This window comes from Microtus pennsylvanicus, chromosome 17 (assembly GCF_037038515.1).
Source record: "Microtus pennsylvanicus isolate mMicPen1 chromosome 17, mMicPen1.hap1, whole genome shotgun sequence".
Taxonomy (NCBI): Eukaryota; Metazoa; Chordata; class Mammalia; order Rodentia; family Cricetidae; genus Microtus; species Microtus pennsylvanicus.
Window position 1 is genome coordinate 22,726,088 of NC_134595.1, and position 23,941 is coordinate 22,750,028.

Consider the following 23,941-nt stretch of genomic DNA (forward strand, 5'->3'; position numbering starts at 1 on the left):
GTCACATTTCCTTTGCAGAGGGCCTCTTTAGAAAGGGTGGAGCAAAGATAAACACTAAGTCCCTGCTAGACCTTTTCTGACCCTTCCCTGTGCATCTATATTTAGTGCGCTCAATAAATTCTCTACTTTTTTTATATAGCACAAACAGTTGTTTGTCCCTTAAATTGCTTCATCAGACAAGGAACAGAGAGAGAGAGAGAGACAGAGAGACAGAGAGACAGAGAGACAGAGAGAGACAGAGAGACAGAGAGACAGAGACAGAGACAGAGAGAGAGAGAGAGAGAGAGAGAGAGAGAGAGAGAGAGAAAGAGATTTCACTACCTAACTTCTACAAACATGAAGTCAACATAACCACAGAAAATCAAGTGAATGATAAAAGTTATTTGAGAGAGTGTGGTAGCAATATCCTAACTACACCAGTTTTGTTATGAAGACAGTCATGTGTTCAACATCAACAAACACTCACTGAATGTTTCTTCTATGTCAAGTAAAAACTGTACAAGAAGAGTCAATGAGAAAGATGAGGGTGTTCTTTAAGCGGTGGTTACAGCCTAATTGGGAACATCAGACACAAGAAATATAAAAGAGAATAAAATAGCAATAGGTGCTTATTTTGGTTTCTCTTCCTGCTGGTGGGATGAAATGCTTGACAAAGACAACTTAAGGATGGAAAGGGTTTATTCTAGTGCACAGTTCAAGGGTGAATCACCAGGACACCAAAGTCAAAGCAATAGAGTTTAGTCTGCTGGTCACAACCCATTGCAGTTGGGAAGAGGAATGTAATGTAGTCAATGCTGCTGCTCAGTTTCCTTTCCCACTTTACCCAGTTCAGGATCCCAGCAAGGGAATAGTACCACCTACAATAGTCGGCATTGCCACCTCGATTAATACAGTCCAGAAAATTTCCTACACACGTGCATAGGTGCCTATTTCCCCAAGTGGTTCTAGAATGTAGGGAATATTTTTGGAGAACATTTGAATTTATATATGAATGGCAAGGTCTTGAAATTAGAAAATCCCTAGGGAAGATGATGATGAGAGAATAGTTAGATCCAGGGTTATAAGACCAGGGCAAACCTGGCATATTCCAAATCGTAATATGTGCATTTTTCAATCTGTAGTAGCTCTCTTATTGATGCATAGAATGATATATTAAAAATTAGTAAATTCTAATTAGAAAATCCTTTGTCTGAAGTTACATGTCAAACTATGTTGTACTAAGGACCACCTGGAGTCATAAAGGTATTACTGATCAGAAAGGAAACACTAAGTATGTGAGGTGCTAAGTGAATGAGTGCTGTTGACATGAGCTGATCATGTAATGAACCCTCACTTCATATCCATGGGAAAATGGCAAAGCCTTTTCTCTAGGTATGAGACTTGGAGAGATGGCAAAATCTTCCCTCAGAAATGAAGCTCAGAGAGATGGTAGAGCCTTCATCTGGTCCTTGTGCCAAAGTTTTTAGTGTGTGCAGTAAATGTCTACCATAGCTTCCCTGAAGTAGATGAGAAAATTTAAGTTAATAAAAACAATCTAGAAATAAGTCAAGCTAAGGCCAAGCATACGTATGCATACGTATGACTTTAAGACTGCTCCCTACTGAAGCCACTCCTCCAGACATGAGCTAACCTGGTCTCCTTGTTCAGCGTTAAGCAATAACACTGCCCCCCTGTTCAGCTGTGTGTGGTGCACACTGAGCTCACCAGTGCTCCAGTTTCTCCATCAGGGGACTCAGTCCACCTGACCTCACGTTTTCCTTGCTCTCAGGTATGAGTGTGTTCATCTTTCCTTCATGTTCATACTGCCCCAGTCAGGTCCATTTTGGGAGCCACACTGGATGTAGCAAGTGACACCAGAACAGGGATAAGGATGTGGGTATTGGCAGTGGGGAGTTCTCATCCATCAGATGGGGGGAGCAAGGCCAAGAGAAGCACTCTTAGATAGTAAAAGAATTAAAGGAAAAGGAAGAATAAAAGGAAAGGGAGGGACCAAAGCAGAGAAGGAAAGAAGGACAGAGAATCAAATACAAGCATGGGGAAGCACATCTCGGTCCAAGGGTGTCAGGAACATCAGACAAACAGAATCTAGAGATAGGCCGTCATATGTCGGTGTGAGATTTAGAGAAACTATGGGTGCAGAGTAAAACGTTATAGCTCAATCAACTCTTAGATTATGTTCATGAGACATACTGATTTCCAGAAGGGATAGTCGTTGGATTTGTTTGTTTGTTTGTTTGTTTTTACTCTTTGTTCTTTGGAGACCCACCAGCCAGCTCCCAAATAAATACAAGGAGACTTACTCTTACTTATGACTGCTTGGCCTTAGCTTGACTTATTTCTAGATTGTTTTTATCAACTTAAATTATCTCATCTACTTCAGGGTTTTCCCTCTATCTCTTTCTTTTCTTCTTATTCTGTGATTGGCTGTGTTGCTGTGTGGCTGACCCCTGGCATCCTCCTTTCCTCTCCCCTCACACCTCTCTCTCTCTCTCTCTCTTTGTTCTTCTATATATTCTCTCTGCCTGTCAGTCCCCCCTATCCCTTTCCTGACTAGCAATTGGTCATTCAGCTCTTTATTAGACCAATAATATAATTGTGCCTGTATTAGGCAGGCACAGGAACACAACTTCACAGGGTTAAACAAATACAACATAAAAGAATACAATACATCTTTGCATCATTAAACAAATATTCCTCAGCCTATCCTAATGTAACATATCCTAAAATAATATTCTACAACAAGAGGCAGGGCATTTAGCCACTGGGGAGAAACTAGGATGAGAGCCGGGGTGCTTATGGGGAAAAATACCATAAACATATTCCTGTTTTCACTTCCAGTTTATTGAGCCTTATTTAGTAATCCATGGATGCAGAGGCCCCATCCCACTGGAGAGCAGACTCAGATGGGTCCCAAACATCTTTCCCCTCAGATGACAAAGAATTGGCAACTTCTTCCTGAGAGACAGCCACAGATAGTGATTCAGGTCAAGCTTGTCCCAATTTGCTTGACACTGCAAAGGCCAATACTAAAGAGAATGTTTAGGATGACAAAGCTACCAACCCATGACAATATTGTTCCTTGAGACTGGGCCATGGACAGACAGTGGTCTCCCTCCTTCCATTGGGTCTCCTTTATGAGAAATTAGGGGGAAAATACTGTTGGTAAGACAGCTTACCCACAGTTGAACTAAATCCCCTGGAGGAGCGCTGCATCATCCTGAGACTGTCTTTCTAATCCTTAAGATCAAACCATCTCTGCTCTGTGTCTATGCTCTCCGGGGCTACTGCTCCTTTCGCTAAGCACTTGTTCAGAGTGTCCTCAGTAACATTCCCTGGCTTGCCCCTGAGTAGTTAAGCATGGCAAAAGTTTACATCAACCTAGGACTTTACCTGCTATTAAAAATTGAGTTTATAGCACTGTGTCATTTCCAGAAGCAGCATCATTTCTACACCGTGGAATTTCTACAGCTCCAGACATGTTTCTAGATACCAATTACAACACCGCCTTACCACTAAATTACAGATCACACAGGCCTACCAACAAATTAGGATAGCTGTCTTACAGGCACGGAGACAGTTGCTCACTAAAAGGAAAAGGCCTTGTCACTGACTGATAGTCACCAGGACCTAGAAGAGTTACACAGATTTTACAGCCCAGCTCTTCTAAATGACCCTGAAGAGGAAAGGATGCTTATGAAACAATTGACTTCGGAAAATGCTAACGAGACTTGTAAAGAGGCTCTCAGGAGTTTCTATAAAGGCTTGAATATACAAAAGATGAATAGATTGTGTAACATTGTATGTCCCAGCCACTGTCAAGGTTAGTGGCTGTCTCAACTACCCTTAAGGAAATTGTATGCTCTGAAGGAACAAGTGGTACCTGTTAGACACGTGAAGAAACAGGACATTTTGCCAATGAGAGCCACCACAGGAATTTCAAATTAAAAGAGAAGCAGAGCCTTGTTTCTCCTGAATGGTCCACACAGCGCCTATTCCTGAGATGTCAGAGAAGAACCCACTGGGATATTGAATGTTACTCAAAAGCAAATATTCATGGACAACCTCTGGGAAAACTGGAGAAACATCCTCTGTAGCCAGTCCTGGCCATTCAAACAATAGGGGGTACCGCACTGTGGAGCTCCAAGAACCATCAGGGCAGATAGATGACCCTCAACCACCAAATTGTACCATTCATCATCTCTACCGGGAAGTATCAGTTAGTGGGAGATTGAACCTCAGTTCCACCAATCAATTTATCACAAGCCCTAACATGAGACCCAAGACATTCCTGAGTATATGGGCCTTTGTTGCTAGGCATATGTCAACCTGGGATGTGGGTGGGGTTAAATTGACTGCTCCTGCTGCTTTTGCTGGAGAAACAGTTACAGGTTGGGTACATAGCATGGCCCAGTCTCTCTCTCTCTCTCTCTCTCTCTCTCTCTCTCTCTCTCTCTCTCTCTCTCTCTCTCTCCCTCTCTACCTGTGCATCAGGATATAGCTCTACTGCTCCAATGCCTCAGTGAATGAGCAGAACTCTTTGCAGTTTGCAGGGTTTTAGAAGGTTTTGTCATTTCTCCCATCAGTATTTACAGTGACCGCACCTGTGTAGGGAGAATAATGCAGGCCTTGGAGACAGCCTATGTTTGTTAGAACCAGGATCAACAGGTGATACCATCTTTTCCAAAGGACTCAGGAAATCCTTCATCACCACCAGTGCTCTTGCTTCGTTGGGCACATTAATTTAAAATTCAGATTTCACTGACCATTGGCTGACAATAACACACGGGACAATGCCTTGGCTTGAGGTCTCTATTCTGCTTCCCTGCCACTGTGCAGTCTACCTTAATATAGCTTCCAATAGCCATGCTTGCTCTGGACCATCATAGTGCCTCCTTTTTAAAGCAAGGGATTTTTCCTTCTCCTGAGAACAGGCTAGGCAAATAGTTAAGCAATGCACCCACTGCTGGTCTGTCCACAAAGCCTCAAGACAGACAGGCAGCACTCCTGCTTTAACTCTTTTGCATTTTGCGACTTTTCTGTTCAACATAAACTAGTTCATGGCACAAGCATCCCTTACAACCTACAGGGAGAGGCTAGGGGAGAAATAGTCCATACATGTTTCAAACAACAATTAGAAAAACTAAAAGAGGAAGCATTCCCTACCCCTACCAATTCTTTAAACGAGGCCCTACACTAAATTTCTTAAACCATACAGAGAGTGATCTCACTGCTTCAAAACAACACTGGTTGTCAAGGGAGAAGAGCAAAACCTATGAAGAAAAATGATTTGGCTCATTCCCCATGCTGTTGTTGGAATGAGGATAGGCTTTTGTTTATCCCGAAGGCTTGCAATACCTACTTAGAGTACTTTCAAAGCCCATAAATATTAATGCATCTATTGAAGAGGTTGAGAGTGGAGTCAAGAAGGGAACCTAAAGGGTGGCCATTGAAGCTCTTAGAGCAGTCTCAGAGGAGGAAGCTTCCTGCAAGAAGTACAAAAAAGATATTGTCACCAACAAATGGTGGAGGAGGGAGAATAATGCCTGGAATGGGGAAATATTCGACAGCTATATTTCTGATATGTCTAGTAATTACATCCGCCTGACTTTTCTAGTGCTGTGACAAAACACCATGACACAAAGAGTTGATGGGGGATTCCTTCCATTTTCTACAGAAGGGCCATGAGCACCGTGGTGGAGAGCACAGCAGCAGGCAGCCAGGCAGGGCACCGATGCCATTACTGAGAGCTTACATACTTACTTGCAAGCAGGAGGCAGGGGTGTGGGCAGAGAAGGCTAATTGGGAATGGCACAGGCTTTTGAAACTTCAAATCACATTTCCAGGTGACACAAGTCCTCCAACAAGGCCATACCCCCTAATGCTTCCTAATGAATTCTTCCAACTGGAGACAAAGTATTCAAATATATGAACCTGTGGGCCTATTCTTATTCAAACAGCTACTAGCAGAAAGAAGCATAGGACAAAGTTGAGAAACAATCATTGAAGTATAGTTGGGTAGTAGGTTGTAGTTCAGCAATAGAAAGTTTGCTGTGCACACATGAGGCTCTGGGTTCAGTCCTAGGTCAAGCATCATACATGTACTGTCAACAGATATATGCAACTTGAAAGTGAGAAAGAGCCTGGAAATACAGAACGCAATCATTAGTCTCAAGACATGTTTCCGCTGTTGCTGACTGGCAAGTACAATTCCCTGGTGTGGGAATCAGAAGACCAAACTTAAGCAGGCTTTGAAAGATGAAATCATAGGAAATTCAATTAATAAAAAATAAAAAAAACTGGGAAATCAAGTGAAAATAAATCGGCAGATGTAGCGGTTTCTCCTAATCTAACGTCTGAACAGATTTTAATATTTTATACTACACTGTAAAAACTCAATGGCACATATAGGAAAGGCATATGAAGGAAAGTTTGGGAGCTGGATGAGAAACACTGGAAGACAAGATAATTTCCACAGACCTAGTCATCACATCGTCAGCACTTTTCTCTGCACACCTCCACCTGGAGGAGGGATTAGCGATCTTTCCCACCTTCGGACAGGGTAAATCCACGTCCCAACTCACCCCATCCCACCCCAATCTCCAGCCAGGCACAGCGGACGGTCTTTAAACTACATCTCCCATAAAGCTGTGCGAGAACGGTGGCCCTCCGCCGGAAGTCCCAAAGGTTACCTCCAGCACTGGAAACGTTGAGAGCTGAGTTTGCCTGTGGAGTCTTGTGTCGCCGTAGCGGTTTCTCTGGTCATCCTTGGGTTAGTAGCACCAGTGGCGTCAGCCGACACCTTCCAGGGCGTGCTGTCCCTGGGCGTCCCTTACGGGCTTGTGGCGCAGCCTGACGCGGGCTTAGAGGGCGCAGGCGCGGCACGCGGACCTGTCGCTGTCTGCGGGACGTAGCTGCTAAAAATTTCCAGCCAAGTTTTCGATGGGGGTAAAGCAAACTACTTCGAATGTGTCTCTCCTTGAAAGGAGGAATCGTCCCATGGAAGAAACAGTAACTGTTCAAGGCATTTGGCCATATGGAGAGACCGTGCTTGCGTGGGTTGCTCTTAAAGGGTTAAATTGGTCTTGACAGCCCAGCGAGTAGAATTTATTAAATGATGGTTTCTGTCATAACTGACAGATCCATACTGAGGACTTATTGTAGCCTGCTAGAGCCATGCTGGGCTGTTCTAGGACCCCAGGTTACTTATTAGTAAAAATGGATGTTGCTTTGGTTAAACTCTAGCTCCTTTCAAACTCGAGGCTCTTCTGATCGCCTTCTCCGAATAGCCCTGGAAAACAGGGGCAAGGCTTTATCCTGCCCGCCCATCCTTGCCTTTTACAGGACCATCAATAAGAAATGATTTGAAGTAGTGCAGCTGCATTCCCTGGAAGGCGTCTTGGCTAAATGATTAATTTCTAAATGACTTGTGTATCATTTAGAGCTAAAGGAAAGGGGGCTTATTTTTTCACTTCTTAGTCCAGAGAATATTTTGTGCATACATATTGCATCGTTGGTAGTGTATGACACAACATGTTTGGAAGACCAATGTTGCAGTCACCTGGGGTTGTCTCTGAGGACAGGGAGGGAGTGACCGTGAACTCTGAAACCATGACCTCTGAACAGGGAACGGTGAAGCATTCAAAGTAAACGTCCCTGGAGAAGCTGTGTGACAGGTTTGCTAATGTGACTGAAGAGAAGTTTGGGAGTTAGGAAGACACTTAGCCACGCTTCACAATAAAGTCCTGGAACATTACAGCCGTGGCTACAATGTTTTAAAGTATTTTAAAACTTCACTATGAAAAAAGTGGAGAAAGAAGTAAAATAAATCAAACGAAAGCAAATTGGTAAATGTCGCGCTTACTCCTGGCTGCATTTGTGAACAGATTTGAAACAAGTGTCCTGGTTCCCTTGATCAGTTTTAAACTATTTATCGATAATGGAGGACTCCAACGGGAAAGCAGATACCAAATCAGAAAGCCGATCTTTGACCCATCCTTTTCCTCAACTTTGTACAGACTGCACTGTGAAGTTAACAAGCCAGATCACTATTTCAAAATTCAAGAGATAAGGCTCTGGGTCGAACCTGCAGTGGGACTAAGAAGAAGGATCGGATATTTTGTAGGTAGCAGGAAAAATGAACCATTTTTAATCTGTATTTTTTTTTAAACACAGCTCAAGACTACAAAGCATTCATTGAGAACCATAGCTCTGCTTTGTTTCCAACAAAACAGAATACCAAGGCAGACATGATTAATCATTTTAAAAACTGATTCAACGATTATAGAGTGGCCAACAAAACCTGTATCGAGCAATAGATACAAAAATGCATTGTCGTCTAGTTTGCGACAAGGCTGACAGCACAGTACAGTGAGACAATTCCAGGAATGGTGCTGGGTCATGAATTATCCACGAATGAAAATAAATCCCGACCTAGTCTACCTCACACTGTGGAAGAAACCCAGTACCATAGGGATTGCAAAATTAATTATGGAAGGTTACACAGTAACTTGTTGTTATGTGACGTTTTAAAAGCTCTTGAATAACTGTAGAGCCGTCATTTCTTTGAGGGATGACACCTATCTATGACACAGTATGGGGTACTACTTATCATCGGCTCAGACATCTGTCTCTAATGTCCTCTGCTCTCGCCTCTCCGGTCAGTGCCCCTGCCCTGTTCTTCTGGGCCCTCTCCCTTTTGTGTGGTACTGCTCCTCTACCCTCCCAAGCTCGTCTCTAGTACCAGAGCTCTTTTGTTATTCTATGAACCTACTCTTAGGCACATATTGAATTATAATTCTCAACTGGTAACAATTTCAAAATCTGTATGGCAACAGCAGTTGACTATGAATTATCTCTTGACGGGTGTATTGGTTTGGAAACTTACATCTTTCCAAGAGCAGCACTTAAATAATGTTCATCCATTCATGCAAAAAGCAACTGCAAATAAGGTTTCTCTTGGATTTTGTTTTATTTTCAGGGAGAAATGTCGTCCATAAAAAAGGAGCTAATTTCTGGACTCCACTCTTCCGCTGCAGAGGGAGATATTGCCAAGTTGGCAGGCATACTCAGCCATTCTCCTTCTCTTCTCAACGCAGCCTCCGACAATGGCTGGACCGCCTTAATGTACGCTGCAAGGAACGGGCATGCCGATGCCGTCCAGCTTCTGCTTGAGAAAGGGTAAACATCTCAGGGTGTACAGTACCGCCAAAAAGGGTTTGTGCTTTCATGTCTGCTCTTGTGGCCCTTCCCAGTTTCCTGTAGATGCCCTTATACTGATGGGCTAATAAATAACTCATTGTTCAGTTTATCATATGAAAAGCAGCCGAATTTCTCACTAAAGCCACGTTTTTTTCTTGTCCCCTCCCCCCTTTGGTCAGGGTTAGGAATTGAACACAAGTCTTCGTGATTATCAGGCAAGCTCTCTAGCTCTGAGCTACACTTGAGAAAGAGCTTCCTTAATTGGGAAATTAACCCTTCATGCTTTGCCAAAAAAGAATGGCTATGAAACCCTTTCTTCTAAGTAAAAAGTGTGAGTCTCATTATGGCTTCCGTGGAGTATATAGAATGTTTGTGTTGCTTTATGGCATGTATAGACACATTTTCGTTTTATTTAAATGTCTACTGTCATTAACCTGTCATTTCTTAAAACTGTTACATGATTCTTTTAACCTTCAGTAGTAAACTATGAACCAGATGGTGGAAAAGAAAAAAAAAATCATTAAATAGTGTTGCAATGTATGCATTTTACTAAAATACAAGTGAAAAATTTTATTTCTCATTTTATTTTCCTTCCCATTTATTTATTTATTTTTTTGTCTAGATGTGACAGATCACTTGTCAATAAGTCAAGGCAAACCGCACTAGATATCGCTGTATTTTGGGGCTATAAGCATATAGCTAACATGTTAGCTAATGCAAAAGGTGGGAAGAAGCCATGGTTCCTAACCAATGAAGTGGACGAATGCGAAAATTATTTTAGCAGAACGCTACTGGACCGGAAAAGTGAGAAAAGAAATAATTCTGATTGGCTACAAGCTAAAGAGAGCCACCCAGCCACGGTCTATATCCTCTTCTCGGACTTAAACCCCCTGGTTACTCTAAGTGGGAACAAAGAGAGTTCACAGCAGCCGGAAGTCAGGCTCTGCCAGCTGAACTATGCAGATGTCAAGGAGTACTTGGCTCACCCTGAGAAGATCACCTTGGTGTTCCTTGGAGTCGAACTTGAGATGAGAAAAGGATTGCATAATGATGCTGGCGGAGGAGGAGTCCCCTTGGACGATGAGGATGGTTTGGTTGCTTGGTTTGCTCTCAGCATAGAAGCTGTTGCCGCTGAGGAGTTTAAGCAAAGACATGAAAACTGTTATTTTCTTCACCCTCCAATGCCAGCTCTTTTGCAGTTGAAAGAAAAAGAAGCCGGTGAGGAAAGGAAGTGTGTGCCTGTGTCGGGAACAGTCTGGTTCTAAAGCGAGTGTGGAGTTGTGTGCTGGTGTGGCATCTGGGTGACACATGCCAGTGAGCAGTAGGCATAAATCCCTCGAGTTTACCCGCTAGGACACTCTTGTAGTGCTGGCAACAGTTTCAGCCAGCCAAGATCAGTTTCCTTAGAGTGGACCTCCGTGTGGGATGGTTTCATTTAATTCTTCCTAATGTTTGAGTCCCTGTTAGATTTTGAACATAATGCCAAAGACCTCAGCTGCTTTGTTTTCTGTTGTGCTTTTTATGATCATGAAGCAAAGGAAAGAAAGAAAGAAAAAGAAAAGCAGCTGGGGTGCCCATGTATTGCTCCTGTAGGAACAGTGCCTCCCCTGCACACCCATATTGTGTGTGCCTGTGAATTTGTTTGTGTGGTTGTGTGTGTGTGTGTGTGTGTGTGTGTGTGTGTGTGTGTGTGTGTGTTAAGGAACAAGGTTAATGATAGCTACTTCATAAAGCATGGGTTGTAAGTATATAGGTAGAGTGGATATGAGGAGCCATATTAAGAGTGGATTCGTCACTGCAATGGCCTAGGAGACACAGCGGATTGGAATGGTGACAGGGAAGATAGATTTTCACTTGTCATATTGAAAATTAAATAGAAAAAGGAAAATAGCTTGTTTTGAGTGACTATCATAATCTAGCTGTATAATCATATAATCACATTTTTATTTGTGAGATTATTACAATAAAGTGTTTAAAAACAAAATGTAAAAATTAATAATAATGATACATCATAAAATAAATTCTAAAGCCATCAGTCAAGCAGCAACTCAGAAAACAATGCATGTGCTTACTGTAGTTTCAAAGCATTGTACTCAATATATTACTTAGTTTTGCATGGAAAGAAATCTTCTTATACTTCTTTTTAAAAGGTGTGGTAGCTCAAGCAAGATCTGTCCTTGCATGGCACAGTCGATACAAGTTCTGCCCAACCTGTGGCAGCGCAACCAAAATCGAAGAAGGTGGCTATAAGAGAGTGTGTTTAAGAGAAAACTGTCCTAGTCTCCACGGCGTTCACAACACATCTTATCCAAGAGTTGGTAAGTGTGTGTGTGTGTGTGTGCACGTACATGCATATAGGTATGAACGTGTGTGCAAGTGCCCTATAGACCAGAAGAGAGAGTCATTCCACTGAGCGGAAGTCACAGTTCATTGAGAGCTACCCTGTGTGGGTCAGGATAAAAATTCTAAGAGCAGCTCTTAACTGTTGAGCTGCTTTTGCAGCCCCAAGGCTTTGTTTTTTTGGTTTTTTTTGTCTTGGGAGGGGGATTGTTTCTTCATTTGATAATGAGATCTCAGCTACCTGGAATCTTGGGGCAGAAGATAGTCTGGAAACAAATTTTTATGACACTAAAATGTTTACATTTTATTGAACATCTGTCATGATTACTCAGTAAAAGAGTGCGTTGTTCACAACCAGTCATGTCTTACCTTTAGTTTAATCGGTTAATGAATTTGCTGTGTTGGAATACTTCACGTATAGTCAGTGTGACTCCTTTTGAGGCAGAGAAAGTGAAGTCTCCAGTGATTCAGTGCCTGTTGGGACATTACCCATTCTTGTGGTTATGCCTCTCCCCGTTGCTGCTGTTTCTGCTCTAGCTGGAGAAATCTCATAATCTTGCTCTTAAAATTGCTGGGGAAGTAGAGTAACTCGGTAAGCCCAGATGAAGTCTCCAGGAAGGAAGTGGGTGGCTTAATGACTGTCTGATTTCCTTGCTAAGGAACTTGGTTCCTGGCTCTCCTCAGGATCTAGTGAGGAGGGTTTTTAAACTCATGACGGCTAGAGAGATTGGCTGTTATCTAAGTGTTATTATTTTAATGATTCAAGCCTAACTAAAAAGCCATGCTCACCTTTAAAAGGATTTTGCTGAGGACTGGAATAAAAGGGGGAAAGAAATTCACTGTAATTTGTTGTAGTAAAATTGGCATTTTTCAATGTCCACGATCTACTTGAACTTGTGCCAAGTCTGGCCTAAGTACAGAGTAAATGTTGCTAAGATTGGAAATAAGAATGGAAAAATCACTCACTAAAAGTATTTTTGCAGTTTCTCAGATATTTGTCAAGCACATGAGAGCAGAAAAGAGGTGTTATATAAACAGAAATCTTGTTCCTATAAGAAATATACCTGCATATTATTACTGCATAATGAATCTAATTATATTTCCTGTTACTTGTGTGTCGTTTTGTTTTGTTTTGTTTTGTTTTGTTTTGTTTTGTTTTGTTTGGCTTGGTTTTGGTTTTTAAACAGATCCAGTCGTAATCATGCAGGTTATCCATCCAGATGGAACCAAATGTCTTTTAGGCAGGCAAAAGCGATTTCCCCCAGGCATGTTTACTTGTCTCGCTGGATTTATTGAACCTGGTAAGCCTTTTATGCATAATTTTTAGAATTCTGAAAGAGATCACTCATGAGATATATAGTCCCCATTAAAAGCCATGCTATAAAATGAAAACATTTAAATTTTAAATTTTTTACTGCTTTTTTTTTAGTGTATGTACATGTGTGTGTATATATGAGGTTGTTCACTGTTAAGGACAGACAAGAACTTTGTCAGATTTCTCCCTCATCTGTGTGTGATGTGACTCCCAGACTTAAGTTATCCAGCTTGGTGCCAAGTGCCTTTACCTGCTAAACCATCTGGCTAACCCCAAAATATTTTAAACAGTATTTTAATCACGCAATTTAAGCATTGTTTCATTTTGAAATTTTGACAAGATAATCTGTTATGTTAAAAATTTAGTATTTGATTTGTCATACATTGCATTTTGACTAGAAATCCAGGTGGCTGTGCCTCTCTTCAGTGCTACATGTAAGTGGCACCCTTTCTAAGGGTTATATGATTTTCCCAAATAGCCATTAGCCTCCATACCTGCCTTCACAATCCTAGGCATCCTACCTTACTATCCCTACGGTGATCAACACCACCTTATAATACATATGTATAGATTATCAACTTTAATATCACTTCATTTCTGTAAGATGAAAGTTCTAAAGTTCTCCTACAACCATTTTTACACACCAGTCAAAGCCAGTGCCTCACATGTAATAGGATTTTATTAGGTATCCCAGAGCAAATGAATGGATATCTGGATTAGTAATGTTTAATCTCAACATCCAATGTTAATCTGCACTGTTGGGTAATTATAGTAGTAAATATATATATTACCTGGCACTCAGCTGGAAACTTGCCTCTCTTAAATCTTGTGATCCTTTTGCAGCCTTATAAAGTGGGCCCTGTTACAGCGCTTTCACAAGGGAGGGAGCATCACACAAGGGCTATCTAATTTGCCCCAAATTAAGGTGATAGAGAAGGGATTCAAACCCAGGGAGTTCCACTTCTGAGTCCTTGCTCCTAATCACCACGTTGCTCTGGGAAGGAGATGTGCACACAAAGTACCACCTCTAACAAAGAAGTTATTTGCAATCAATACCTTCCATGAAAGGGAAAATCAGTTTTCTTCACTGGAGCATCACTGAGTGTGTCAACCACAATCCAGAGCAAGTCCCACTCCCAGGACGTGTTGGCCAACACTACATTGGCTCCATGCGTTTTTGTTTTGTTTTGGTATTTCTTCATCTGTGATCTCCTTTTTCTACACCTTCTTCCTCTCTCTGTCTGTTTTGATTTTCATTGCTTTGCTCTTTGCTTTTTTGAGAGTGAGAACATGAAGTTGGATGGATGTGGAGATGAGGAGGCTCTGGGGAGAACTGGGAGAACAGAAAGAATATAATCAAAACATGATATGTGAAAAAAAATGAATAATTTTTTAAAGTGTAAGACATTTTTGAACTACTAATTAGCATTTCACATTCATATCTGAATGTCCTCTGGTGTATATTCATCTGTTCTGCTGAGGATATTTAATTTATTTAAAGATTTTGACTATTGAAAATAGCACATGTGTGGTATTTTTGTTCCTCTCTTTATGTACCTTTGCAAGAGCTATTTCAGGTGTGTACAGAGTAGAATTGTCACTGCATGTATTAGCATATCGTCCCTGATAGCTCACACCCCCACCAGTAGTGCATGAATGTTACATTAGTCCATATCCTTACCACCTTGGAATTTTCACACTTTAGTACTTGAGTGTTTGGTCCATAGCCCAGAGGAGCTTCCAGATTAGCCTCTTGCCTACCAAATACTGGAATTATAGGCAAGTGCCACCCAGCCCAGCAAGGGGTTTCTAATTTTCAGATTTTATAGCTTGTGCTTCGAAGTGGTAGGAAATAGTTTGTCATTACTGTGTGTGTTTCTATTGCTCCATTGGTGGAGCATCATAGTCAAATGTGTTTCTCACATCCAGGATTCCTGCTCTTTTCATTGTAGAGAATTGTGTCCTTTGTCTGTTGTGTTCCAGTCTCTTAGCCTTAGTTAAAATTGATTTTAGGCATTTATTGTTATTATGGTCTGAGAGATCTCTTCTATTAGTCTAAGACTTGTTTTCCTTGTGTACTTTGTATAGTAAATACAAGAACTTAGGTATAGAGAATGCATCAATCTATTTGAAATAAAAGTTGTATTTTAAAATGTTTCATTAAATATTGTTATAAATTTTAAATTTGTAAACATTCAAATTAATTTTACTCAAACTATTTTTATTATTTAGAGTTCTAGCAAACCCAGAACATTTATTGACAAAGAAATCAATGCTTATAAAGACTGAATTGTGATTTGAGTTTCAAAGTTTTAATGAACACTGCATGTCATAGTACATGCTTGTCTGCAGTCCCAACACTTGAGAAGTGGAGGCACTAGAATCAATGGATGGAGTCTAGCCTCAGCTGCATAGTGAGTTCAAAGCCAACGTCAGCTACACAAGACCATTTCTTTTTTTTTAATATTTATTTATTTATTATGTATACAATATTCTGTCTATATGCCTGAAGGCCAGAAGAGGGCGCCAGAACTCTTTACAGATGGTTGTGAGCCACCATGTGGTTGCTGGGAATTGAATTCAGGACCTTTGGAAGAGCAGGCAATGCTCTTAACCACTGAGCCATCTCTCCAGCCCCAAGACCATTTCTTAGAGTAAAACAAAAGATGATTTTATTTTATCAAGACAATCTTTTTTATTTTATATACCAATATCAGTTCCCACTCCCTCCCTTCCTCCTTCTCTCTCCACCTTCCCCGCATCCCACTCCCAGTTCATTCTACAGAGAGGGTGAGGCCTGTCATGGGGAGTCAGCAAAGTCTGTCACATCATTTGAGGCAGGACCAAGGTCCTCCACCCTGTATCTAGGCTGAGCAAGGTATCCCTCCATAGGGAATGGACTCCAGAAGGCCAGGTCATGCACTAGGGATAAATGCTGTTTCTTGGTCAGTGGTCCCACAAACTGCCCAAGCCACACAACTGTCACCCACATTCAAGGGGCCTAGATTTGACCCTATGCAGGTTCTCCAAGTGTCAGTCCAGAATCAATTAGCACCCACTAGCTCAGGTCAACTGTTTCTGTGGGTTTCCCTATTATGTTCTTGACCCCTTTGCTCATATTATCACTCCTTCCTCTCTATGGTTGGACTCCAGGAGCTCAGCCCAGTAATCGGTTAGCAGGCAGCACTTATATAAAAGATGATTTTTAATGGAAGAGAAAACTAACCATTTATAAAACTTGGGAAGTAATGACCTATAAATAGTGATGCATGAAATAATAAAAATTTTAATGACATTTAGTCAACAGTATGTGATAGATAGTTGTAGATTTTCTGGTTTTTTTTTTTTACAGAACTTCTAGGAAATGTAAGTTGATTGTTAGCATTTTGATATTCTATTTGTGGCTATAGACTTCCACGTGTAACGCTTTCTTCACTTCAAGTCGAGAGTTAGCATTCATTGGGTGGGGGCTCCTTCCAGAGTGATTTCAAAATGTTTGAACTATTTGGCGCTCACAGTGTCCAAGCCATGTTGACCAGCCACTTGTTCCTTTGCCTCATCTGATTAGGGGAGACAATAGAAGATGCTGTGCGGAGAGAAGTAGAGGAGGAAAGTGGAGTCAAAGTTGGCCATGTTCAGTATGTCTCTTGTCAGCCATGGCCAATGCCCTCCTCTTTAATGATTGGCTGCTTAGCTGTGGCAGTGTCCACAGAAATTAAAGTTGACAAGAATGAAATAGAGGATGCCCGTTGGTTCACTAGAGAACAGGTAAAGTTCAATTTAATTTCCGTATTCTATTGATTGTTCCCTGATAGTATTGGTGTGGGCATGCAGCAAGGAAGCAAATTTCAACCAGTCAAATGAATGGCTGCAGCCCTCTCATTATGAATGGATTATAATGTAATTGATAATTCCATATAGAAAATGTGTGTTGCTGATGTGTCCTGTTTGACTCATTCTATGAGATTCTCCTAGAATGAATGATTGTGTGCCATTTCAAATTGCACATGTTCATACTGGCTGATGAATGAATAATAATCCCTTTAGTCAATTTAAGTATTTATATTATTAGTTCTGACATATCAACTATTAATATTAGATATTTACATTAAAGCTATTTTATCAGATATTTGCAAAAAATACAGTAAAAGAGCTTGAAGTTTTGAAGTTCTTTTGTATTCTGAAAAATAATGCTGAAGCATATGGGTTGCCAAGAGTTTGAGTATAATATATAGTGATTCCCAGGCCATCCTGCACTACATAGTGAGACTCCATCTTTAAAGTGTGTGTGTGTGTGTGTGTGTGTGTGTGTGTGTGTGTGTGTGTGTAAAGAAGTCGAAAAAAATGGGGGAAAAAAGAAACCCCAGGGCAAGAAAGACAAAAATGTCATTAAGTATATAAATCTGTTATAATATGTATTCTTAAGAACTTTTTATAATTATATCTCTAAGTAAAAGAGATTAAATAATTGGCTAGTTTGGGTTTTTTTGTTTTTGTTTTGTTATGTTTGTTTGTTTTACAATGCCCAAAATTTTTATAGAAAAAAGGATACAATGTAGTATTAAAAAGATATAGAATCATTTATGCCTGTATAAAATTGATTTTTATTTTGTACTCACAAAAGAAATTAGATTGTTGTTTCAGAATTATTGAAAAAGGAACCTATATTAAAAAGTTAACCTTGCTTTGAAGTTAAATGCGGAACTGGAGCAACTGAAACTACTGTATTACCTGGCCCTCTAACGTGTTGTCTTCTGGTTGTGTTGTAGGTTATGGATGTTCTTACCAAAGGGAAGCAGCAAGCTTTCTTTGTACCACCAAGCCGGGCTATTGCTCACCAGTTAATCAAACACTGGGTTGGAATGAACCCCAGTCTCTAAATGAAAAATAATAGCATCTGTTGGAGTATTATTTCATTTCTAATACTATCTTTTTTCAAATAAGCTTAGATGTATTTATTGATCATTAAATTTTGTAAAATTGGGGGGGGGCTCAAACATATTTTAAGTATTCTTTCCATTATTAATTATGAAATCCATAGTTTTGTAAATTAGAATGATGCCTCAGATTTTCTTAAATTTAGAGCAAGCCTGTGAACAATTTTGTTGTGGGTCACAATTTTATCTCATAAAACTGCATTCCTATGAAGAAAGGTCATGTTGGGATGAAGTGTGCTCTAGAAACAGGATGAACATGAAGCTGCAGCTTGCAAAGATGAGATTCCTGGTTGGAGAAATGCGTCAACATAGCTTTAATGGGGTTGGAGCTCCAGGGTGTTTTTAGTCGTCTCATTCCTGTTCCCCTGGCCTCCTGGACTAGTGGTAGGACTGTTAAAGTTCCTTTTAGTTTAGTCTGACTAGTGTTCAGAATGGTTTATTCTAACAATTTACCCTTACTGACCTCAGAATACAATAGTCATGTGTGGGCAGCTAACACCACTGTTTCTAGGACCTCACTCTTAAATCAAAAGCTAACGACTACATCTGTCTGGTTTAATTCTACTTAAAATTGTGACTAAGTTAAGTGAAGATTCTATAATTTTCCACTGGACTTTAACATTTTAGAAAAGAATCCCTGAAGTTCGGGAACTAAATTTCAAGTATATTTACATACTAAATAAATCACTGGTTGTATTTAATTTTCTGAAGAGGGATGTATTATATATATTCCCATCAGTATTCATTACAATGAAATATGATGTCTTAGTTTTGGCCTTATTTCATCACATTCTAAGCACCCATAATTAGTATATTTTAGAATTGAATTGCTAAAATCTTTGGGAAGTCATTGGAGTATGTCACAGTTTTACAGTATATCCACATATATTTTACTTGGTTGTTCTGCAGTTGTTTATAATAAATGTACACATTTTCCATCTTTGCTCTTCTGTTCGAACTTGAAGAGACCTTAGGCACAATAAATGTTGAACATAATGAATGTAACAGTTTGTAGTCTGCACGTTAAGAACTAGATTTTTTTCTGTAGTGGGAAACAGAAATTATTACCAAAAACATCTATAGAATAGGGGCTAGAAAATGGCTCCATCACTAAGGCGCTTGCTGTGCAAGCATGAGGACTTAAGTTCAGACCCTCTGCACCCTTTAAGGATTGGATTTAGAGACATGAATATCTAATCCCAGATATAAAGAGGCAGAGACATGTGTACCCTGGGGGCTTGTCCAGTCAGTCTAATGAATCAGTAAACTCAATGAGAGTCCTTGTCTCAAAACACAAGGTGGACGACTGGAGATGGCTCAGTGATGAAGAACACTTTCCATTCTTGGGGAGGACCAGAGTTTTGTTCTCAAGATCTTCCTCAAGCAACTCAATCCACCTGCAACTACAGCTCCAAGGCATCCAGCACCATCTCCTGACCTCCTCAGGCACCTGCAGGCATGTTTACAGGAGACACAGACACATGCATAGAATGACTGAAGAGGATCCTGACTTACACACACACACACACACACACACATACACATTGAATAGGTTAAAAGGAGTGCTAATAGGAAGAAGTAGTTTATCAAATATCATTCATATTTTTAACTGAAATATAACTTTCTCACAGAATTTATTGCACAAATGAATATTCTTGTCTAGTTAATGAAATCTTATTAGAATCAGAACCTTAGGTCAAACCAAAACCTACACAGGACATTTATGTACTTGGTAAGTTGGAGCTATATAGCTATACTGAACTAATATACTTTGATTATTATGAAATATGATCTATTGAAGTTCATTTTTTTTCCAAATGTGCTTTTAAATACTTGTAGTCTCTAGTGTCCTTAATGTTAAAAAGCAGAGTAAAATACAGATGTCAAAATGTATAGATTTAGGTTTAGGTTCCTTCTATACTTGTAGAAAATCAATGAGTAAATTACTGTGTTTTGTTTGGTTTGATTTTGGTTTTTTGACACAGGGTTTCACTGTGTAACAGCCCTGGCTATTCTGGAACTAGCTCTTGTAGACTGGCCTTGAACTCACAGAGATCTGCCTGCCTTGGCCTTCCACATGCTGGGATTAAAGGTGGTGCGCCACCACCAGCCAGCTTGAGTAAATTGTTGTTTTTTTTTTAATAATCATTCCTTAGCTGTGACCTTTGAGAGGTGAGGATAGATATTCATAGTAATGATTGCTATTTTCACTAGTTCTAGAGGGGCAAGTACACAGGTTCAGAAATCATTGTAACAATGCAATAAAATATATTCTGTTTGTGGATTGTGTATGTTTTTAATGTCCTGATGAGTTTCTTTGACAGAAATTTTACCATTTTCATGTGCATGGAAGATTGTTTTCTCCTTTTTTTTTTGAGCTGTAGTCTCATTGTATCCCAAGAAATATTCAAAATTGCAATTTTCATACCTTAGCCTGTAGAATTCTTGAATTATAGGTGTGTCCAACCTTACCTGATGAGAAAATTAAAATTTTGATTTGGTGCAGGGGTGTTTCCCAGTGGTAATATATGTCTGTAATGTCTCCAAGGCTCTGGGTTTGAACTTAAGCATTTTAAAAAAGAAATCAATTTGGATCTTAAGTTTTGTAGTTTGTGGTAAAATGTACCAGAACGAGGGGCTGTGTGGACTAATGTCATCGATAATTAAACTCTTAAGGTTTGAAGCTATTTGTGTAGCACGGTCTGCTTTAATTACTTGTCTACTGTGGTCAATATTTGGAGTTTTTTTTTTTTTTTTTTACGTTTTCACTTCTTCATAGTTTGTGATGCATAGAAAGTCCATGGCCTGACCTGGCAAAGCAAGCCTATAATTTCTGAAAATCAGGCCTGAGGCTGGAGGATTCACATTCAAGAGCTATCTGAACTACAGAATGACTTTGAAACCACGCTGGGACACTTAGTGAAACCCTGTCTCCAAATAAGAAATAAAAGTGGAGACAAGCACTCAGCGGTCGAAGCCTCACGGAGCATGCGCTTCAACCTCCAGCAACACCAACCCAGAGAGAGCAGGAACTCGCACTGCTGTGAAAACCAGTCAGCCTGTTAAAGATAGAGCTGTGAGCAGAGAGAAAAGAGAGGAACAGATGAGACCATGAGGGAAAAGGAAGACATAAGCTTGATGCCATAGGGGCATATGAGAGCTGGGCTGTTTAGAGGAGGCAGAGCTTCTACGTAATGGTAGCAAATGCCTGTGTTTTCCAAAAGTTGTTAAAAGCCGGGCGGTGGTGGCACACGCCTTTAATCCCAGCACTCGGGAGGCAGAGGCAGGCGGATCTACAAGAGCTAGTTCCAAGACAGGTCCCAAAGCTACAAAGAAACCCTGTCTCAAAAAACAAAAAAAGACAAAGTTGTTGAACAGGAAAGAACTGCAGAAAGCAATTGTGGCGACAAATACCAAAAGCAATCTTCCCTCTTCTGTACCGCTCTGTATTCTTCCTTCTCCAAATATTGAGGTAGAAATAAAATGGATTCCAAAATATAAACATTGATTGTTGATTTTTAATTTTAAAGTCTTTTAATGGTTTCGTGTGTGTGTGTGTATCTAATGAGTTTTAACCATTTTGTATCCCCATTTTTCTCTTTTACTACCTCCATCTTGCAATAAACCCTCTTCTTTTCATGTTCTATTTTGTGTACGGCCCGTGAGTTTAGAGTTACTCTTATGATTTTGAGGAGGAAGTTATTTACTGGAGCATGGGTACCTTATCAGCGACTACACCACTGAAGAAAATGCCCCCACCCACCAACCGCCACCCTCAGCTAACATTAACTGCTAGTAGGTTCCCCCAGGAGAGGTAAGGTCTCCTGGCCCACTCCATCTAAGTTGAAATGATGGCTAAATTTTGTACAGACTTTTGTCAAATATAGCAGGCTTTCTAATGATTCTTTGTTGTTATTTAAATACAGATGGTCAAAGACATGGGAAAATATGTGATCAGCACCCTGAATTCTTGTTTGGAAAGCATTTATTTTCAGCTGTAGAATATGCATCTGGACATGTTAACTGGACCAGCATGTAGTTTGCTCATTCTATGCATGCATAGAACTGAAGGAACATACTATTCATGGGAGTAGAACTAGCATTGTGAACTTTTTTTTTGTTCCTTCCAGACTATATGTCATGTTTCATTGCTCAGTGAATCCAAGGCACAATCAGTGGGCATTTTTCCTTACAAGTCCCATGATAGTAATGTACTCCAGAATATTGGGGGGTGGCTATGAAATTTTATCATAAAATTTAAGTTAAAAAATAAACCTATGTGCTAATGATTTTTTTTTCTTTTAACTAGAAGTCTGATGGAAAACTGTAGCTGAAGAAATGGAAAACTATCCTGGCTCTTCCTGGTAGCTCAAGGGAACTATACTTATCCAACTTACTCTCTCAGTCCTGATGGATTAACTTTCTTTTAACCACTTAGCCCGTGAAGTGGCTTCAATTTCAGGATGACTTCCCACCCAGGACTAGAAATTGAAAATAGCGCTCTTACCTGTATTAGAGAAGAAAATGGGCCGCTGATGGAATGCGGTTTTTGTTATTGTTTTTAACCTGCCTATTCCACTCTATCCTGAATTTGCCGCCTATTGGAGCAATGTGGTGTCCTACAGACTCAGTAGAGAGCCTTATAAATATTTATTCACTCAGGTGATAGGAGATGTCCTCCCTGTCAATGGAGACAATGGTGAATTAAATACAATTGACCCAGCAGCTTTACTGCGGTTTTTAGTTATGCTTCCTTGTCTTTGTAGAACAGGTTTAAAGATTCTAGTTGGCGCCAGCTCTTTTGTTTGTTTGGCTTTTGGTTTTGGTGGTTTTATTTTGAAAAATTGTGAACATCATGTTAAAAAAGATACCCCCAGAGACATGTGTAAATGGAAACCCCAGGGGCTTGGTTGGTCCTGACCACTGCCATCTCCTCTACATCATGAGGAAGGACGCCACTGAAAGTGTCACCATCCTTGTGAAGCCAGTAAGAATCCCATGTGCTGTGCAGAGTGGAGAAGATAAATGTCTGGACACCTCAAAGCTGCTATTGTTGTAGTATAGGGTCACTTCCAAAGAGACCATTCATTTCTTTTGTATAAATTTCTATCTTTGCCTTACTATTCTCTCAAGTTCCTAGCCACTTCATCTATCATTAATATTTTGATATCGATAAATTGGACATTTTCTTCACATTCTTCTGGGCTGTATAGGTTATTTTACCTTTCTTTCCATGTTGCTTCTAAGTGTTAAAGTAAGGGTCTTACATCACTCACTTTTCTCATTTCTACGACCAAAATACCTGGTTAGAAACAACTTAAGAGAAGAATCCTTTATTTTGTCTTATAACTCAAGACATAGGGGCAGGCTGGGTGGCTGGGTGGTTGGCCCCTGGCATCCTCCTCTCCTCTGGTCCTTGCTCCTCCCTTGAAGTTTTCAGTGAGGTCAAAGAATAAGATTAATTCCCCAGAGGACATCCTTGTTAGATAAAAAAAAAAATGGGTTTGGACTAAAAGTGTATGCAGTGAGACAATTGTGGAAGCCAATGTAGAAACCAGATGAAAGGTGGGGAAAAGAAGGCAGCAGTGATGGAAGAAATGGGAGGAAAGGGGGGAAAGGTAGAGGGAAGAGAGGGAGGAGGGAAAGGAAGACTGGAGGAGGGGAGAAGGACGAAAAACGTATGTCTGAGTAGGAGAGAGAGATACTGAGATTCAAGCATTGAGGATGACAACAAGATGCAGTGTTGTGAAGGATTTAAGGAAGGAAGTTAAAGATCATGATGTCTGAGCTCCCATGTTGGAAATGACCGCTGACAAAGGGACTGGGAGACGCTCAGTGGTTAAGAGTGTATCTTTTAAAGTGAGCATCCAAACTGCCTAAGCTCCCACAAAGCCAGTACGTTCAGTAGGATCAAAACCCAGTGCCATTGTTCTTGAGTTCTCAGTAGTCCTCATTGTCTGCTATGTTCAGAGAGTCCGGTTTTTATCCCATGCTTATTCTCAGGCCAGCTGGCCTTGGTGAGCTCCCGATAGATCATCCCCATTGTCTCAGTATGTGGGTGCACCCCTCTCGGTCCTGAGTTCCTTGCTCGTGCTCTCTCTCCTTCTGTTCCTGATTTGGACATTGGGATTTCAGTCCGGTGCTCCAATGT

General features: G+C 40.4%; 1 protein-coding gene across 2 annotated transcripts; it reads left to right on the forward strand.

Moving 5' to 3' along the window:
* The first annotated feature begins 6,666 nt into the window (after positions 1-6,666).
* Positions 6,667-21,292, forward strand: Nudt12 (nudix hydrolase 12). 2 transcript variants are annotated; one of them, XM_075951458.1, is made up of 7 exons: positions 6,667-6,769; positions 8,978-9,177; positions 9,821-10,416; positions 11,349-11,516; positions 12,726-12,839; positions 16,422-16,621; positions 17,623-21,292. In XM_075951458.1, the coding sequence occupies exons 2-7, from the start codon at positions 8,984-8,986 to the stop codon at positions 17,731-17,733; spliced, it is 1,383 nt and encodes a 460-aa protein (XP_075807573.1). In that variant the 5' UTR covers positions 6,667-6,769; positions 8,978-8,983; the 3' UTR covers positions 17,734-21,292. The 2 variants fall into 2 exon arrangements, with proteins under 2 accessions (XP_075807573.1, XP_075807572.1); XM_075951457.1 differs by having other exon boundaries at positions 6,683-8,118.
* Positions 21,293-23,941: the final 2,649 nt, after the last annotated feature.

Excerpts from the sequence above, each read along its gene's own strand:
- Nudt12 (XM_075951457.1), top strand. The coding sequence starts at position 7,849 with ATGTCGCGCTTACTCCTGGCTGCATTTGTGAACAGATTTGAAACAAGT. Across the intron at positions 9,178-9,820 it reads CAGCTTCTGCTTGAGAAAGG|ATGTGACAGATCACTTGTCA; the intron begins GTAAACATCTCA and ends TTTTTTGTCTAG. Across the intron at positions 12,840-16,421 it reads CGCTGGATTTATTGAACCTG|GGGAGACAATAGAAGATGCT; the intron begins GTAAGCCTTTTA and ends TCATCTGATTAG.